Source organism: Lepidochelys kempii, chromosome 21 (assembly GCF_965140265.1).
Source record: "Lepidochelys kempii isolate rLepKem1 chromosome 21, rLepKem1.hap2, whole genome shotgun sequence".
In the NCBI taxonomy this organism is placed as follows: Eukaryota; Metazoa; Chordata; order Testudines; family Cheloniidae; genus Lepidochelys; species Lepidochelys kempii.
Window position 1 is genome coordinate 18,799,711 of NC_133276.1, and position 19,683 is coordinate 18,819,393.

Consider the following 19,683-nt stretch of genomic DNA (forward strand, 5'->3'; position numbering starts at 1 on the left):
GAAATTCCTGCCACAATACATCCCAGATGACAAACACTTAGTAGGATCGTAGAATGATCTATTTATATGGATATTAAGAATATTCACAGCTGTACTCGCCAGAAGAAATATTTTTTTCCAAGGGCTATAAACTCTTCGGTATTCTGTAAGTGCCAACAATCGGGTTTCTTTTTTTTTTTAAATCATTTGGTACTGGCTATGTGAGAGACAGCATACTGAACTAGCTGGATCCTTGCTGTGATCTGCTCTGGCAATTCCTATTCCTACAAAGTTTTAGTGCTGTTGTAGTTTGTCTTTATTCTGCATATGTAGCTAAACATTCATTACATCTTTTCCATCTCTTTCCGTTGCAGAAAAACAATGTTGAATGACCTATTGAGATTTGACGTAAAGGATTGCTCTTGGTGCAGGTATGAGAATATTTCTCATTTTTATTACTGATTTAATTCCTGCCATAGAAGTCTACTGGACTTGACAGCTGTCCAAAATGGGTTAACTTAAGTAAAAACTTCTTTGGGAGCAGGAGATTATTTGACTTTTTTTCCTGGAGTCGAGGTTATTTTAATTTCCACCTCATTCATGTATTTATTGATGTTCGGTGAGATCCTCACTCCTGTTTCAGCCCCTTTACACCAGGTAAACGGGTGGGAGTTGTGTAAAGAGCCCCAGTTACAGCAAGCACTGTGGAAGACAGTTGTAGAGCTGACTTCTGAGAATCCCCTCGCAATTCCTGGTGTAGGGGGCATGCCAGGGGCTATGTCAGTGGTGCTGCTGAGATTTGGGGCAGCACTGCTGCCCCTAGAGCAGCCAAGGGAGGCTGCTGTAGTTTAGACAACCTCTGAAGGCTGTCTTCATTACCGAGAGAACTCGTCCAGCTCCCAGAGCAGCCCAGGATTGGGAAGGGTTAAAGCCAACTTCGCCCCACTCCAGCCTGGGCTGTGAGCGGTGTGTTATCTTACTATGTAGCTATATAATAATGTTGCAGAATTTATTTCAACATTCATATTTAAACTTTGCATAATATATTTAAAAAAAGAATTAAACTTAATAAAACACTTAATCTACCATAAAATCATGGTCAGCATGATTAGAAAATATAGAATCAATGAAAATGCTTATTTATTAACACTGAAATAACGACTTCAGTTAATTGCCTTCCCAAAACAAATATCTTCATACCCAAGTTAAATAATTTCTTTGTGTACTTGAAACACACAAAGGAAGCAGCAGTCAACCCTATCTTTTTGTATTATCCCCCAGGGCTTTTACCACAGGGACCCCTCCAGCGCCCCGGTATCACCATTCAGCGGTAGTCTATGGGAGCAGCATGTTTGTGTTTGGTAAGCCAGTGACAAACTCAGGCTTTGTGTACTGTGAATAATGAATGTTTTGAGAATTTATTGGGCTGTTTTTTAAAAGGGAGCCTTAATTTTAAGAGGTGTGTAGGCATGAGTCGAAGATCTCCAGTTCAGTCCCTCCCTGTGGCTGATTTATGGCCAGGACTTCAGGTTTGAGTTTCCTTTCTTTTGTCCCAGAAAAGACTGCATACCATCAGAGGTGGTAAAATGCACAAAACCTATTCTACTGCAACACCTTCACGAGCTGCTCTGCCTGTGCTGGAAAGAAGACGAAGTACCACAAGAAATGAGAGACATCACTCTCTATAAAAACAAGGGTGACAGGAGTGACTGTAACAACTATCATGGCATTTACTTTCTCAGCATCATGGGAAAAGCCTTTGCATGAGTTGTCCTGAACAGACTTCAGACCCTTGCATACAGAATCTATCCTGAATCACAGTGTGGCTTCAGAGCCGAAAGGTCTACTTTTGACATAATCTTCTCACTGAGACAACTAGAAGAGAAATGCAGAAAACAGTGCCCCTTCACATAGCCTTTAGAAGCAGACTATTTTTGCTTCTAGAAAAGATTGGATGTCCCCCCAAGCTCTTGAGCATGATTTGGTCCTTCTATGAAAACAGGTATGGTACAGTCCAATATGACTGTTCAGTCTCAGAGGCTTTCCAGATTTGTAGGGGGGTCAAGCAAGACTGTGTACTTGCCTCAACTCTGTTTTGGATCTTCTCCTTACTACTGAAACAAGCTTTTGGTTCCTCAACTGAAGGAATCGACTTGTACACAAGATCTGATGGAAAGCTGTTCAATCTTCACAGGGGTAGCCAAGCTAGTCTGTATCCACAAAAACAACTAGGAGTCCGGTGGCACCTTAAAGACTAGCAGATTTATTTGGGCATAAGCTTTTGTGGGTAAAAAAACCCACTTCTTCAGATGCATAGAGTGAAACTTGTTCCATCTTGCAAGACTCAGATCTAAAACCAAGACTTGGAAGGCCATCATCTAACACTTCCTCTTCGCTGACAGTGCAGCTGTGACAATCCACACAGAAGTCCATCTCCAAAACCTCATGGATAGTTTTTTCCAATGCCTGCCAAGGCTTTGGGCTTACCGTAAGCCTAAAAAGAAGAACATAATGTGCCAAGGAATTGAAGAAGCACCCTCCATCAACTATGAGCTTGAAGTGGTGAATTAATTCACATATCTGGGGTCCACTGTTGCAGTCAATCTTTCACTTGAAACAGAACTCAACATCCGCATTGGAAAAGCTGCCACAACAATGTCTGACTGAGCAAGAGGGTATGGCAAAACAACAAACTGACAGAAAACACAAAGATCTGTGTGTATTGTGCGTGTGTTATCAGCACACTTTTGTACAGGAGCAAGACATGGACCTTACACTGTCATCAGGAAAAGAGGCTCAATAGCTTACCTATGAGTTGCCTTTGTTAGATTTTTGGAATCTCCTGGAGCTGTTGCTGAGCTGAGCTGAGGTGCTCAAGAGGGCCAGTATACCCAGGGCCAAACACTCCTCAAACAGAGACGCCTCCACTGGCTTGGGCATGTGTGCCGAATGAATGATGGGTGCATCCCAAAGGATATCCTGTATGGTGACCTGGCATCTGGAAAAAGAGCCAAAGGGTGCCCAAAATTTCAAGGATGTGTGCAAGCAAGACCTCAAAAGCAATGGATGTGTGTAACTGGGAAGATCACACTCAGGACTGCAGCCTTTGGAAAGAAGAGCTTAACAAAGGTCTCCAGAGTTATGAGAGGAAGCAGTTCAGCTTGGAAGAGAAGAAAAGAGCTTGCACAAGGCAGAGCCCAAAGGGTCAAAATACCACCTTTAAATGTGTCAGATGCAGCAGAGATTCTCTCTCTCTCAATTCAGTCTCTTCAGTCACAGCCACAACTGCCATAAAATCAATTGAGTAAATTCTTTACCTCTCAGGTACATATCCATGGTCTCTCGAGACTGAAGGATGCCTACTACTTGTGTAAAATAAACAACTACTCAACTACTTAAATTGGTAGCCTTTAAACAAATAGGAGCTCCTCATTCATAGCCCAGTGGCAAGTGACTTCCTTCCAATGCATTAAAGAGAAGGCTGGACAGCTGAATAATTAAATCACCTACTTGTCAGAGACTTCGGGTTGTCCCTTTTCTTTACCCTGCTTTATCTAGTTTAAGGTTTTACCCATGGTAGGGAATAGTTTTTAAACCTGTTCTTAAAGATGGTTTGTGCTAACACCGATTAAATGTGTTGTGCCTAATCAGTAATCTATTATGCCTAATTGTTAATGGTACCTTAGAATAGTTGGGCCTGATCCACACTGACCAGGCAAACAGTGTTTAACTTGTGTTTGCAGAAATAGTGTTTAAACCAGGGCTTAAAAATGATCCTTTAGTACAGGTAAAGCTGTGAAAACGAGCCCCTCTCAAAGTTGACTATGAAGATCCTATTGCCCTAACTATCAACATAACATCATGAGCTTCATTTTCAGCACTTAGCAGGGCTCTGCTTGGGCTCCTTCCAATGCTAATTCACTTTTCTAATATGAGAGGAAACACCGGTTCTTTTGATTGACAAATGATCAAAATATTGTAACCTTACCTTACCTCAGAAAACTTTGATTCACATGGATTAAAGGGTTTGTAGTATTGCTGATGATTCAGTAGGTGAGGTTTTTCCCACTGAGCCTGTGCCATTAGTGTTGTGCCCAGGGGACTGTAGTGGTGGAGGGACAGGCCTTTTCTACAGTAGAGGAACTTGTGGCTGTGTCCTTCCATTATTGGGAAGTGCTCTTTTGCCACATACAAACTTGCTAAAGGCAACTATTTTTCTGCTATCCATTGGCTTAAGTTATCCTGATTCCCCATGGGGGATAAGTGCTAATCAGTGTTAGTTCAGCTAGTAGAGTGCCAGTGTGGACACGCCTGACCACCGTGGTAATACAGTTGGTGCAAATAGTCCTCCCATCACTGTCTTGCAGAGTACCAGACACTACAGATGTGGCCTGTGTGATCTCCTTTCTGCATTCCACTGTTAATGGGTCAAGTTGTCCAGGAGCCTCCTAGCCCTGTGGAGCTCACTTGCAAGCCATTTTCAGAGACAAATTTTTTTAAGTGATATCACAGTGTGCTACCATCCGTACCTTCGTATTTTTGTGGGATGAGCAGTATGTGCAGAGCTAGCTAGGAACGTCATCAGATATAGTGTACTAATGGCTGTGTCAGCAGCTCTCCACATTGGGTATCAAACACAAGAACCTGTGCTGGCAAAAGACCTGAGGCGGTGTCTAGAAATAAAGGACCATAATAAAATTCCTTGAATTATCAAAAGACCCTATCTGTTCTAGAAGGATTGGGCAGCATCACCTCCAGAGAGCCTGCCATTCATCATGATAATAGTGGCTGACAATGCTAACTCTTCTGGAGAGAGTCTCCAAGATGAAGAGGATAGACAGAATGTGGCCTGTGCTATACAGGAGGTCAGACTAGATGATCACAATGATCCCTTCTGGACTTACAATGTATGACATGCACTTGGCTGTCTGGGGGCTTGGAGATCACAGTCTAGGATTTTGCCACTGCCAGACAGGGCTTGTTAGGAAATACAGCAGTTGAGGTCCAAACATCCCTAGAGCTTTTAAAAAAAAGTCTTGAGATTTTTTTTGTAATGTAAAGATAGAGGAGATAACCTTAACATAGCTCTATTATTCTATATGATAAACTGTTCGGTGGAGTTATGTCATTTTCAATCAGCTATTTGCTAAAGTTCATAATAACTGAGTATACATTGTGCCAAGTGTGAAACTTTGTCTAATGAAATTGTTGTTATCCAGGTGGCTACACTGGAGATATATATTCCAATTCCAATTTGAAGAATAAAAATGATCTTTTTGAGTACAAGTTTGCAACTGGCCAGTGGACAGAGTGGAAGACTGAAGGAAGGTAAGGGGCTGGGTGTCATGGAACACGAGCCTCCATTAGGAAATAGTTGTAGTGGCAGTAGTAGGCAATGCTATTGCTAAGTTTGCACAACAGGTTCTATTATAGCCTCTTGTTGTTATAGACTCAAAAACTTTTGGGCTGCAGTTTTCAAGCAGGGACTGTCCCAAGGTAAATGCTCTTCGAAAGTTTTGCCAAAAATCCCTTAATCTATTAATCTGTATGACAGTGGAGGGGGAAATACGTTTTTGTTTGGTTGGTTGTTTTTTGTTTTGCATTGTTTTAAAAAAAATTGTTGTGTGATGTTTTCTTTCCAGGAGTCAGTGCAAATTTATTAATTGGTTCACCACTTCATCAATGGAAAGTGGATATACACCAGCCTTTGTACTCTGAACAGTTTTGCCACACACTTCATACAAACTCACTGGTAAAGATAAACAGTCAAACAGATTTATTAACTACAAAAGATAGATTATAAGTGATCGGCAAAAAGTCAGAGTTAGTTACCAAAATAAAATAAACTAGAAGCACGCAGTCTAAAGTCTCAACCCTATTAAACTGGACAACATCTAGATTAAGAACTTTTTCTCACCCCACTGGATATTGCAGTTCATAGTATACAGATTTCACCCTTGAAACCTGGGCCAGCATCCTCTGTTGGATCTTCTGTGAGTGTCTTTGTTGCTTGCAGCATAGGTGGGGGCAGGAGAAAGGCGAAGCATCGGCCTCTATGTTCTGTTTTATACCCTCAGTCCCATGTGCTTGGGGAACACAAGTCCAGGCATGTCTGGGGGGCATTGCTGAGTCTACAGGAAAGGTTGAGAAATTCCCCTAGTGTGGTCTTGTGCAGGTGAGTCATTGAACTGTAGCTTCCTTGCTGGACAATGGCTGTTGATGGGTTGTTTGACACCCCGCCCGGGTGTTGGTAGACATACCCTTAGCATCTTATTTGCTTTTTTCGACCACTGTTGCATTTTGAGCATATGTCTTCATGCAAACTCCACAGTGATGCCTGCATAAGTTGTTATAGTTAATTCAGAACTTGTAAGGTGTATGAGTAGTTCCATTTTATCCTTCCAATGTGCATTATTTTGCATTTTTGGACCCTGAACTTCATTTTCCATCATGTTGCCCATTCACCTAGCTCAGTTAAGTCCCTCTGGATTCCTTTGTCTTCTCTGGACTTGAATAACCTAAATAACTTGAGTTTGAGTCTGCAAATTTCACTACCTCACCACTCTTTAATTAACATATTTGACAACATTGGGCCTGGTACAGAACCTTGAGGCCATGGTGAAGACTGATCATTTATTATTGGGCACTTGAAAATGTAGGCCTCAGTATCTGGGAATTGGTCCTGCTTTGAGCAGGGGGTTGGACTAGATGACCTTCTGGGGTCCCTTCCAACCCTGATATTCTATGATTCTATGATTCTATGATCTGTACCTCACTCATCTGTAAAATTGGCCTTATAATCAAAGCCTTGTGTATTCTGCAGCTATGGGATTTGCTGTGGATTTTATCCTTGCTGCAGAGCTGTGCTCCAGAATCTCAACTTTGTTCTAAAAAATTACATTTCTAGGCCTATTAGTTGTGCAGATAACATTGAACACTTGATCAGAATGTAAGCAATGAAATGATCACCTTAGTCTGCCTGAAATGGTAGTCGCCATTTTCATAGATAATAAAGCCAGAAGTGACCACTGTGATCATGTAGTCTGACCTCCCATATAACACAGGCCATAGAATTTCCTTGAATTAATTCCTGGTTGAATTAGAGTAGATCTTTTTAGAAAAACATCCAATCTTGAGTTAAAAATTGACAGCATTGAAGACTCCATCACAGCCCTTTGTAAATTGTTTCCATGGTTAATATACTCTGACTGTTAAAAATTTGATTTTATTTCCAGTCTGAATTTGTTTCTAGTTTCAACTTCTAGTCATTGGATCTTATGCTTTTGTCTGCTAGTTGGAGAGCCCTCTGTTATCAAATTTCTTTTCCTCTCTGCATAGGTACTTATAAACTGGAATCAAGTCTCCCCTTGATCTTCTCTTTGTTAAACTAAACAGATTGAGTCCATCACTATAAGGGATGTTTTCCAATCCTTTAATCATTCTTGTGGCTCTTCTCTGAACCCTCTGCTGTTTATCAATATCCTTTATGAATTGGGCACACCAGAACTGGACACAGTATTCAAGCAGCAGATGTGTCATTGGCAAAGAGAGGTAAAATAATCTTCCTACTCCTCAGTTGTCTGCTGTTTTATACATCCAAGCCCTTTTGGCCACAGTGTGACATTGGGAGCTAATTTTTAGCTGATCATCCACCACAACCCTCAAGTCTTTTTCAGAGTCACTTTTTCCCAAGATAGAGTCCTGCATCCTGTAAGTATGGCCTGCATTCTTTGTTCCTAGAGGTATAACTTTACATTTTGCTGTATTGAAATGCATGTTGTTGTGCCCATTTTACCAAGTGATCTAGATTGCTCTGTATCAGTGACTTGCCTTCTTCATTATTTATCATTCCTCCCATCTTAGTGATCTGCAAATGTTCGGTGATGATTTTATGTATTCTTCCAGGTCCTTAATAAATATGTTAAATAGAGTAGGGTCACGAACCAATCCCTGTGGGACCCCACTAGAAACACCCACCCAGTGATGATCCATGTTTACAATTACATTGTAATTGTAATGTGGGATTGTAGCTAAACTTAAATTATAATGTGGAGGTTGGCTAAACGTAAAACTCCCGTTCAGCAGAAAATACAGAGTTGAAGTAATGCTGTGGGAGGTGTTGTCTTAATTCTGCATGTCCTGGTTTGGAAATGTTCAGTTTAGCCCGTCTCCACATTCTGGAAGGGCACAAGTCAGCACTAGGTAGACTTACATCTACATTAAGTTTTTTGGCTGTGAATTTCCCATCTTTTTGAGAATGCTGTGGAAGTGAGGGGGGCATAGTTGGTGGGAACACATAGGAGGGAACCTCGTGAGGTCTTTCTAGGCACATCTTACCATCAATGAGCTACCATGCCCCAAGTAGTGCTGTAAAGGCCGTGATCAGGAGGGAAGGTTGTAGCTAATGGATTGTGAAGAGTGTATTTAGCAGCTGGAGACAGCAAGGGGAGAGGAGACGTAGAATCCCTAGGCCACATCAGGGACTACTGTGGGGAAAACAACTCTGCACACCCACCTGTACATAGGAGGCTTGCATAAGTTAGAAATGGCTCATGTCCATATTAGTGGTGGATCTCTCTTCCTGGTCTCGGTGCTGTTGGACAGAGTTTGCCTGTTTTTAACGCTCTCCAGTCTCAGCATTGTATTTCTGTGGCATACGTTGTTCCCAGCCTCAGTTCCAGACCCAGTCCATCAAGCTTAGTGCTGCCGGCCAGGAGTTCAGTGAGCCTCTCGTGGCTCAGAACCACTTCATCCTGACTGGGACTTTTGTACTGGCCAAACTGGTGTTATTTTCAGTGTGGCAGCTAGTTTCTCCCACCTCCGCCTGGCCCATACCACCATACCAGATTTCACATCCCTGACAGAGTACTACCAAAACTGTCTCAGAGCAAGATCCAGGGAGGCGGGTAGATGGCATTGGGAGTACACTTGTGGGGAGCTGAACATCTCTAAACTTCACATACCACTCGCACTTCCAAAAGGAGCTTCGTTGTGGCCCAGATACTGAGGGAAAGGCTGGTTGAAAGCCCTAAGGTGCACAGCACATATCTCCCAATGAGTGAATTGGAACTCAAGCTGCATATGTTTAAGGGGAGTGCTTGTTCTCCAAACTCACCTTACTCAGGACTTGTCTACACTGGCAAGTTTCTGCGCAGTATAGCAACTTTTTGTGCTCAAACTGCAGACGTGTACACACTGCCAAGCTACTTTTTGTGCAAAAACTCCTCAGTTGCAGTGTTGCAAAAAACCCACCTCAATGGCTATTTGCACAGAGGCTCCAGCGCTCTGTTGTCAGTGCAGACACTTGATTGCTTTCTGTGCTGTAATTGGTCTCTGGAGCTGTCCCATAATGCCTCAAGTGACTGCTCTGCTCATTGTTTTGAACTCTGCTGCCCTAGAGACATGCACCCCTCCCCTTTCAAAGCACTGTTTCTGACAGCCATTGCGTGCTGTACTGATCTGCTCCGGGACACAAAGCAAACCATTTCCCCTGGAAAAATCATGGAGCAGGTCCTCAAAGAATCAATCCTGAAGCACTTACATGAGAGGAAAGTGATCAAGAACAGTCAGCATGGCTTCACCAAGGGAAGGTCATGCCTGACTAATCTAATCGCCTTCTATGATGAGATTACTGGTTCTGTGGATGAAGGGAAAGCAGTAGATGTATTGTTTCTTGACTTTAGCAAAGCTTTTGACACAGTCCCCCACAATATTCTTGTCAGCAAGTTAAAGAAGTATGGGCTGGATGAATGCACTATAAGGTGGGTAGAAAGTTGGCTAGATTGTCGGGCTCAACGGGTAGTGATCAATAGCTCCATGTCTAGTTGGCAACCGGTGTCAAGTGGAGTGCCCCAGGGGTCGGTCCTGGGGCCAGTTTTATTCAATATCTTCATAAATGATCTGGAGGATGGTGTGGATTGCACTCTCAGCAAATTTGTGGATGATACTAAACTGGGAGGAGTGGTAGATACGCTGGAGGGCAGGGATAGGATACAGAGGGACCTAGACAAATTGGAGGATTAGGCCAAAAGAAATCTGATGAGGTTCAATAAGGATAAGTGCAGGGTCCTGCACTTAGGACAGAAGAACCCAATGCACAGCTACAGACTAGGGACCGATTGGCTAGGCAGCAGTTCTGCGGAAAAGGACCTAGGGGTGAGAGTGGACGAGAAGCTGGATATGAGTCAGCAGTGTGCCCTTGTTGCCAAGAAGGCCAATGGCATTTTGGGATGTATAAGTAGGGGCATAGCGAGCAGATTGAGGGACGTGATCGACCCCCTCTATTTGACATTGGTGAGGCCTCATCTGGAGTACTGTGTCCAGTTTTGGGCCCCACACTACAAGAAGGATGTGGATAAATTGGAAAGAGTCCAGCGAAGGGCAACAAAAATGATTAGGGGTCTGGAACACATGACTTATGAGGAGAGGCTGAGGGAACTGGGATTGTTTAGCCTGCAGAAGAGAAGAATGAGGGGGGATTTGATAGCTGCTTTCAACTACCTGAGAGGTGGTTCCAGAGAGGATGGTTCTAGACTATTCTCAGTGGTAGATGAGGACAGGACAAGGAGTAATGGTCTCAAGTTGCAGTGGGGGAGGTTTAGATTGGATATTAGGAAACACTTTTTCACTAGGAGGGTGGTGAAGCACTGGAATGCGTTGCCTAGGGAGGTGGTGGAATCTCCTTCCTTAGAAGTTTTTAAGGTCAGGCTTGATAAAGCCCTGGCTGGGATGATTTAATTGGGGATTGGTCCTGTTTTTGAGCAGGGGGTTGGACTGGGTGACCTCCTGAGGTCCCTTCCAACCCTGATATTCTATGATTCTATTATTGTGGAATGCTCGTGCTGTTGAACACAGGCGTGTGTGCCTGTGTGTGTGTGTGAGAGAGACAGTGCTGTGCAGAGAGCCCAGGGAGGGAGGCGGAGGCTGATGTCGGGGTTTCCCCCTCCCCCTGCCTCAGAACTGGTTGCTTCCTGCTGCTGTCTGAACTTACAAGTCAGCATGCTGATGTACTCTCTGACCCCAAACCACAGTCTTCCCTTCACCCCACACCCACACTCCCTGTCTCACACACTTTCTCCCCCACCTGCTTAGTTGAATAGCAGCTGGCAAAGTAGTAGGACGACCATGGAAGAATAGAATTGCACCATGTGTTGCTGTGCTTTCCCTATGAGGCATTGCAAACCCTTCCCAAAGCACCCTGAGACCAGCTGCACAGTGGGCTAGATACCACAATGCACTGCTGTCTTTGCCATTGCAAGAGCTGCTAATGTGGATGTGCTCCAGCGTCACAAGGAGCACAGTGTGGACACGCAATGGCAGTTTAATTCCAGTGTTTTAATAAAAGTGGTAAACTTGTGGCACAGAAACTTTGCAGTGTAGACATTTTCTGTGTGTCACTTACACAGGAGTTCTGTGGAAACAATAGCTCAGAGGTGAGACCTGTCCATGAGCAGAGTAGCTAAAAGCTTTTGTAGTGCAATAACTTATGAAATATTTCTAAACAGGTCCTTGGTACCCTTGAATAGCTGAGTTCAGGATCAGTCCAGCAATATAAATTTTGAGGCACTGAGCCGTAGCTGTTTTTTTCCCCCCTTGCCCAGTGCAAAAAATGTTATAAGAATCTGAACTTTCAAACCAGCTCATTTTTGTGGAGGGGGGCACTGTATCCTGACCAACCAATCCTAAATGTGCCCCATAAAGTCTATCCCAATCCCTGTTGCACTTAGAAAAGTTGGCTCATAAACAGAAATCTCTGCTCAGTATTAACTATGGAAGTTACTATCACTCCTCCCTAATACTGGTTGCATTTGTAGCCCCAGGTGAGAGCTCTAGTTAGGAGATACCAGAATATCTGTTGTCCAAAGGGCAGGATTGGCACTCATAATATTTAGGTAGGGTTTGGTTCATGAGCCACTACCTGTTTCATGTAAGACACAGCTGGCTGTAATGCACGCTGACATCCCTTAGTTAGTTGGCACAGTTTAACACACCAGGCTCCAGGTGCCCTAGTGTCATAGTGCATGTGTAAAGCATTTTCTGACGTGCATCGCAACCACAGGCCAATTTTCAGAGCTGAACGGACCCTGTGAGAAGTTTTAATATATTGCTTCCCCTGGAATTGGGTGTCAGATATAGCTGAGGTCATAAGAATGGTCATACTGAGTCAAACCAACAATTCAATCAGTCCAGTATCCTGTCTCTGACAGTGGCTGGAGCAAGATGCTTCAGAGGGGATGAAGAGAATGAAAAGAACAAGACAATTATCAACTGAACCATCCCCCTGTCCCAGTTTCTGGCAATCAGAGGGTTCAGGGAGACCCAGAACATAAGGTGTTACATTCCCTGACATTCTTGGCTAATAGCCATATATGGAACTATCCTCCACAAACTTACCTAATTCTTCTTTAAATCCAGTTATACTTTTCAACATCCCCTAGCAATGAGTTCCAAAGGGTGACTGTGTGGTGTCTGAAGATGTACTTCTTACATTTGTTTGAAACCTGCTACCTGTTAAATTTATTGGGTGACCCTTGGTTCTTGTGTTATGTGAAGTGGTAAATAACACTTTCACTTTCTCCACACCATTCATGATTTTATAGACCTCTGGCATATCCCCTCCTTAGTTGTCTCTTTTTGAAGCTCATCAATAAGCTAAGATTTTGTCATGGTTATTTTTAGTAAAAGTCACAGACAGGTCATGAGCAATAAACAAATTCATGGAGCCCGTGACCTGTCTGTGACTTTTACTAAAGATAACTCTACAAGCTGGGGGGTGGGAGTGGGGAAACGGAGACATGGCCCTGGTTGCATTCCCTGGCGGAAGCCACGGTGCAGGGGTGCACGGCCATGGTTGCAGCCCCTGGCGGAAGCGGGGCAGGAGTGCATGGCCCTGGCTGCAGCCCCTGGCGGAAGCCATGTGGGAGGGGCACACTGCCCTGGTCGCAAAATCCTGCGGAAGCTGCGGGGCAGGGGTGCATGGACCCGTAATAGCCCCTGGTGCAAGCTGCAGGGCAGGGGCGCATGGCCCTAGCTGCAGCCTCCGAAGAAGTTATGGGGGTCTGGTAAAGTCACGGAATCCAGGACTGCTGTGACCAAATGTAGCCTTAATCATCAGTTCCAGTCTTTTAATCTTCCTCTGTATGGAAGTTTGTAACCCTAATCGTTGTTGCACTTCTCAGTACTTCGTCCAGTTCTACTATATCTTTTTTGAGATGGGGTTGTCGTGGTGCCTGGAGTGACTCTCAGCTGACAATACCCAAACTCAGGACAGATTGTCAGAAAATAGGGCAGACATCCCCAAACTGGTGGTATAGTCTGTCATTAGATTCACTAAGCCAGTAATAAAGAGTACTGCTGGACCACTATATTAGTTTTACCCTGGAATACAGATAATTCCCTTCCTTCCCCTTTTTATTACCCAGACAAACTGGACTTTATGGTGTAAGGTTATTAAAATTAAAAACACAACACATTAGGTTTTTCCAGTCCTAAAAGACCAGTCATTCACTGAAGGTCACTGGATGTTCAGGATCTCCCCCAAAACAACACTGGAGCCAAACTCTCTAGTAACTAAACTGTATTGTGTAAGAAAATAAATTTAGTTATTAAAAGGTCAAAGCCGAGAAAATATATTACGATTGAATCAGAATCATAGAAGATTAGGATTGGAAGAGACCTCAGAAGATCATCTAGTCTAACCCCCTGCTCAAAGCAGGACCACTCCAACTAAATCATCCCAGCCAGGACTTTGTCAAGCTGGGCCTTAAAAACCTCTAAGGATGGAGATTCCACCACCTCCCTAGGTAACCCATTCCGGTGTTTCACCACGCTCCCGTGAAATAGTGTTTCCTAATATCCAACCAAGATCTCCCCCATGGCAACTTGAGACCATTGCTCCTTGTTCTGTCATCTGCCACCACTGAGAACAGCCTAGCTCCATTCTCCTTGGAACCCCCCTTCAGGTAGTTGAAGGCTGCTATCAAATCGCCCCTCACTCTTCTTTTTTGCAGACTAAATAATCCCAATTCCCTCAGCCTCTCCTCATAAATCATGTGCCCCAGCCCCCTAATCACTTTTGTTGCCCTCCACTGGACTCTCACCAATTTGTCCACCTCCTCTCTGTAGTGGGATGCTGAAAACTGGACGCAATATTCCAGATGTGGCCTCACCAGTGCCGAATAGAGGGAAATAATCACTTTCCTTGATCTGCTGGCAACGCTCCTACTAATGCAGGCCAATATGCCGTTAGCCTTTTTGGCAACAAGGGCACACTGTTGACTCATATCCAGCTTCTCGTTCACTGTAATCCCCAGGTCCTTTTCTTAAGAATTGCCACTTACCCAGTCAGTCCCCAGCCTGTAGTGGTGTATGGGATTCTTCCGTCCCAAGTGCAGGACTCTGCACTTGTTCTTGTTGAACCTCATCAGATTTCTTTTGGCCCAATCCTCCCATTTGTCTAGGTCACTCTGGACTCTATTCCATCTCTTCAGTATATCTATCTCTCCCCCCAGCTTGGTGTCATCCGCAAACTTGCTGAGGGTGCAATCCATCCCATAATCCAGATCATTAATGAAGATGTTGAACAAAACCAGCTCCAGGACCGACCCCTGGGGCACTCTCCTAGATTCTGGCTGCCAACTAGACATCTAGCTGTTGATCACTACCTGTTGAGCCCGACAATCTAGCCAGCTTTCTATCCACCTTATAGTCCAATCATCCAATCCATACTACTTTAACTTGCTGGCAAGAATGTGGGACCATATCAAAAGCTTTGCTAAAGTCAAGGTGTATCATGTCCACCGCTTTCTCCATATCCACAGAGCCAGTTCTCATCAGGTTGCTCAGGCATGACTTGCCCTTGGTGAATCCATGTTGACTGTTCCTGATCACCTTCCTCTCCTCCAAGTGCTTCAAAATGGATTTCTTCACGATCTGCTCCATGATTTTTCCAGGGACTGAGGTGAGGCTGTAGTTCCCTGGATTATATGAGTCTACTTATTAGCAGAGATATAAAGTCTGCTAATTCTCCGTAAATCTCTTAGTCCTTCCATGAATTTTTCAGGGAGTCCCCAAATGAGTTTTTGGGGATCTCAGTTCAATGGCTCAAACTCCCCTTTTAGAGTACAGCAGATCAGAGATGTTGGATTAGTCCCATGAATCCATATTTATAACTATCATGCACAGAGAGTAAGCTGCCAGGTGTCTTCACAGAAAACCCATCACAGCATGTGTTTTCCTCTGACAAAGAATAGATACTTGAGTCTGTGAAAAGTCCCAGTGGCACTTGCTTGGAAGATCAAAGGCTTCAGCCTGAAGGCTTCAGTTTTGTAAACACCATGTGATAGCCAAACAGTTCTCTATTAAGTAAATTCACACCTAAATGCTAAATACATGCCTTTTGATCCAATGACAATTGAGTATAGTTGCATACATACTGTGAAGATAGCAACTACGCGTTCTTCTTCAATTGCTGGTCCCTATGTGGATTCCAAATGTGGGTGTGCATATGCACCAGAACGATTCATAGTGGTGTTTGTTGACCCATGCATGCGTCAGCCATGTGGTACATCCAAGGCGAAGAAAGGGGGTGGTCTCTACACCATTTTGGACCTTCTCTCCCTGACAAATTAATGTGCAACTTCCGTTTTCGTATGGTGACGCTCCTCCTTATCCTTCCATGGCTTTTCTGTGGCGCCTGGTTCACGGTTCTTGATATGAAAGACGTTTGTTCATATAAACATCCATCCCACGCATCACAAGTGTCACGGAGTGTGGGGGAGTCCAGGCCCTGCACCCCCCTTCCTGGGATTCACTGAGACTCTCAGCCAGCCAGTAAACAGAAGGTTTATTGGACAACAGGAACACAGCCCGAAACAGAGCTTGTGGGGTACACCCAGCACCCCTCAGTCAAGTCCTTCCGCGGGAGCAGGGAGCTTAGACCCCAGCCCTGGGGTTCCCTGTGTTCCTCCACCCAGCATCAAACTGAAAACTAAACCCCCCCCCAGCAGGCTCTCTCCTGCAGCCTGTCTTCACATTCCTGGGCAGAGGTGTTACCTCCCCCTCCCGGCTCAGGTGACAGGTTCTCATTTCTCCCATCCCCAGGGCACATTCCCAGGTCAACACTTCCCCCTCCCTGCTGAGTCACATCGTCACAACAAGTTCTTATGCTTCATGGTGGGCACCTCCTATTATCAGTTTTGTGTCCTCCCCTTTGGGATTGCCACCCCCCCATGTCTTCACAAAGGTCTTCACGGTTGTGGTAGCTTACATGTTGTGGCATCTTTGCAAGCAGGCTGGCTAACCTAGTGAGGAGGGCTTTAAGTTAGGTTCACTGGGGGAAGGAAACCAAAGCCCTGAGGTAAGTGGGGAAGTTGGATACTGGGAGGAAGCATGATCAGGAGAGTGCGAGAGGGGAGAGGGCTCCTGCCTCATACTGAGAAAGAGGGACGATTGGCAAGTTATCTTAAGTGCCTAAACACAAATGCAAGAATCCTGGGAAACAAGCAGGGAGAACTGGAAGTCCTGGCACAGTCAAGGAATTATGATGTGATTGGAATAACAGAGACTTGGTGGGATAACTCACATTACTGGAGTACATGTCATATAAACTGTTCAGGAAGGACAGGCAGGGCAGAAAAGGTGGGGGAGTTGCAATGTATGTAAGCAAGCAGTATGACTGCTCAGAGCTCCGGTATGAACCTGCAGAAAAACCTGAGAGTCTCTGGATTAAGTTTAGAAATGTGAGCACCAAGGGTGATGTCGTGGTGGGAGTCTACTAAAGACCACCAGACCAGGGGGATGAGGTGGACGAGGCTTTCTTCCGGTAACTCAAGGAAGTTACTAGATCGCAGGCCCTTGTTCTCATGCGAGACTTCAGTCACCCTGATATCTTGCTGGGAGAGCAATACAGCTGTGCACAGACAATCCAGGAAGTTTTTGGAAAATGTAGGAGACAATTTCCTGGTGCAAGTGCTGGAGGAACCAACTAGGGGCAGAGCTCTTCTTGACCTGCTGCTCACAAACCAGGAAGAATTAGTATGGGAAGCAAAACTGGATGGGAACCTGGGAGACAGTGACCATGAGATGGTTGAGTTCAGGATCCTGACACAAAAGGAAGAACGGAGAGCAGCAGAATACGGACCCTGGACTTCAGAAAAGCAGACTTTGACTCCCTCAGGGAACTGATGGGCAGGATCCCCTGGGAGAATAACATGAGGGGGAAAGGAGTCCAGGAGAGCTGGCTGTATTTTAAAGAATGCTTATTGAGGTTACAGGGACAAACCATCCCGCTGTGTAGAAAGAATCGTAAATATGGCAGGCGACCAGCTTGGCTTAACAGTGAAATCCTTGCTGATTTTAAACACAAAAAAGAAGCTTACAAGAAGTGGAAGCTTGAACAAATGACCAGGGAGGAGTATAAAAATATTGCTCGGGCATGCAGGAGTGAAATCAGGAAGGCCAAATCACACCTGGAGTTGCAGCTAGCAAGAGATGTTAAGGGTAACAAGAAGGGTTTCTTCAGGTATGTTAGCAACAAGAAGAAAGTCAAGGAAAGTGTGGGCCCCTTACTGAATGATGGAGGCAACCTAGTGACAGAGGATGTGGAAAAAGCTAATGCTTTTTTTGCCTCTCTCTTCACAAACAAGGTTGTTAGGGGGCTTATTCCTTCACCCACTTACTTCCCTGGTCCTTCTCACATGAACAGAGAGCAACAATACCCGAAGTCCAAAGGTGCAAACAATTCGATGTTTATTGGGGTGAACTTCCAGCAAGCATGATTCCAGTTTCCTTCCTTAGTATCCTCCTTCCCAGCTCTGACACCACAGAGCCTTACACCTGTGTCCCTGTTCCGATTCCTGCCCTTAGCCAAGCATGATTCCAACTTCCTTACTCCCATTCCCTGTTCCCATTTCCCCCTTTAGCAAAACATGATTCCAATTTCCTTACTCCCATTCCCTGTTCCCATCTCACACACCCACATGCCCACCCCCACCCACACCCCCGTCACTTCCTCATTGACTACAGATTATATAGTAAAACTTGAGTTCTGCTTAGCTATACCTTAACCAATCATTTTCCTGAAATTTAACTAACCAATCCTAACATATTGTAACATGATTATGTAACCAATTATATCCCACCACCTCAATTAGTTTACACCCAGCAAAATTAATTATGCAGCAGACAGGAACAATCACAGAACCAGACAGAGATTATACAGACAAACAACAGCAAAGTGGGAACTATAATGACAAAACAATACAGAAGTGAGGATTCCACATCCCAGCTATTGATAAGTGAGTTCTTGCCAGACAGGATGCTATCAAACTAAGTTTCCTTTTACATTTTCTAGGCACTTCCCTTTCTCTGGAGGTGATAGGAATACAATCCTGTCCTGATAGTGCCTAACAGCCCAATAGCACCTTATTTCAATGTGACTAGTTTGGAATGTGAGGATGTGACCGGTCGCTTCCCAGCTTATGGCTGCCTCTGCTGCTTAGCCAAAGGCCTGAGCCTAAGCACAGGGCCACAAACTGTCACAGTAAGAGAAGGCCCTTACACTGGCAGACAGTGGTTTTGATTCTTTCTTTTATACCTCTATCACTAGCCAAGTGATAAGAATACACCTAAATTCTTAGAGTATAGGCCTTTACAGACAGGCCTGAATATCTATATCCTAACAAAGGTCAGCTCCCAGACTACTGCACTGGGCAGCACAGCATGGGGAGGAGGTGACCAGCCCTCTGTGGAGAAAGAAGTGGTTTGGGACTATTTAGAAAAACTGGACGAGTATAAGTCCATGGGGCCGGATGTGCTGCATCTGAGAGTGCTAAAGGAGTTGGCGGATGTGATTGCAGAGCCATTGTCCATTATCTTTGAAAACTCATGGCGATCGGGGGAGGTCCCGGATGACTGGAAAAAGGCTAATGTTGTGGCCATCTTTAAAAAAGGGAAGAAGGAGTATCCTGGGAACTACAGGGCAGTCAGCCTCACCTCAGTCCCTGGAAAAATCATGGCGCAGGTCCTCAAGGAATAGGTTCTGAAGCACTTAGAGGAGAGGAAAGTGATCAGGAACAGTCAGCATTGATTCACTATGGGCAAGTCATGCCTGACTAATCTAGTTGCCTTTTATAATGAGATAACTGGCTCTGTGGATGATGGGAAAGCAGTGGACATGTTATTCCTTTACTTTAGCAAAGCTTTTGATACGGTCTCCCACAGTATTCTTGCTAGGAAGTTAAAGATGTATGGGCTGCATGAATGGACTATAAGGTGGATAGAAAGCTGGCTAGATTGTTGGGCTCAACGGGCAGTGATCAATGGCTCCATGTCTAGTTGGCAGCCGGTATCAAGCAGAGTGCCCCAAGGGTCGGTCGTGGGGCTGGTTTTGTTCAGTATCTTCGTTAATGATCCGGAGGATGACATGGATTGCATCCTCACCAAGATTGCAGATGACAGTAAATTGGGAGGAGAGGTAGATATGCTGGAGGGTAGGGATAGGATACAGAGGGCCCTAGACAAATTAGAGGATTAGGCCAAAAGAAATCTGATGAGGTTCAACAAGGGCAAGTGCAGAGTTCTGCACTTAGGACAGAAGAATCCCATGCACTGCTACAGACTAGGGAGCGAATGGCTCGGCAGCAGTTCCGCAGAAAAGGACCTAGGGGTTACAGTGGACGGGAAGCTGGATATGAGTCAACAGTG

The 19,683-nt window shown here is 44.6% G+C and overlaps 1 protein-coding gene across 7 annotated transcripts in view; it reads left to right on the forward strand.

Moving 5' to 3' along the window:
- Window positions 1-19,683, forward strand: part of LZTR1 (leucine zipper like post translational regulator 1) — a 298,705-nt gene that overhangs the window by 33,265 nt on the left and 245,757 nt on the right. For all 7 annotated transcript variants that reach the window (XM_073319623.1, XM_073319627.1, XM_073319622.1 and 4 more), the window contains 3 exons: window positions 354-410; window positions 1,261-1,340; window positions 5,199-5,307. In XM_073319623.1, the coding sequence (XP_073175724.1) occupies window positions 354-410; window positions 1,261-1,340; window positions 5,199-5,307 (246 nt within the window). The remainder of the gene's footprint in view (window positions 1-353; window positions 411-1,260; window positions 1,341-5,198; window positions 5,308-19,683) is intronic.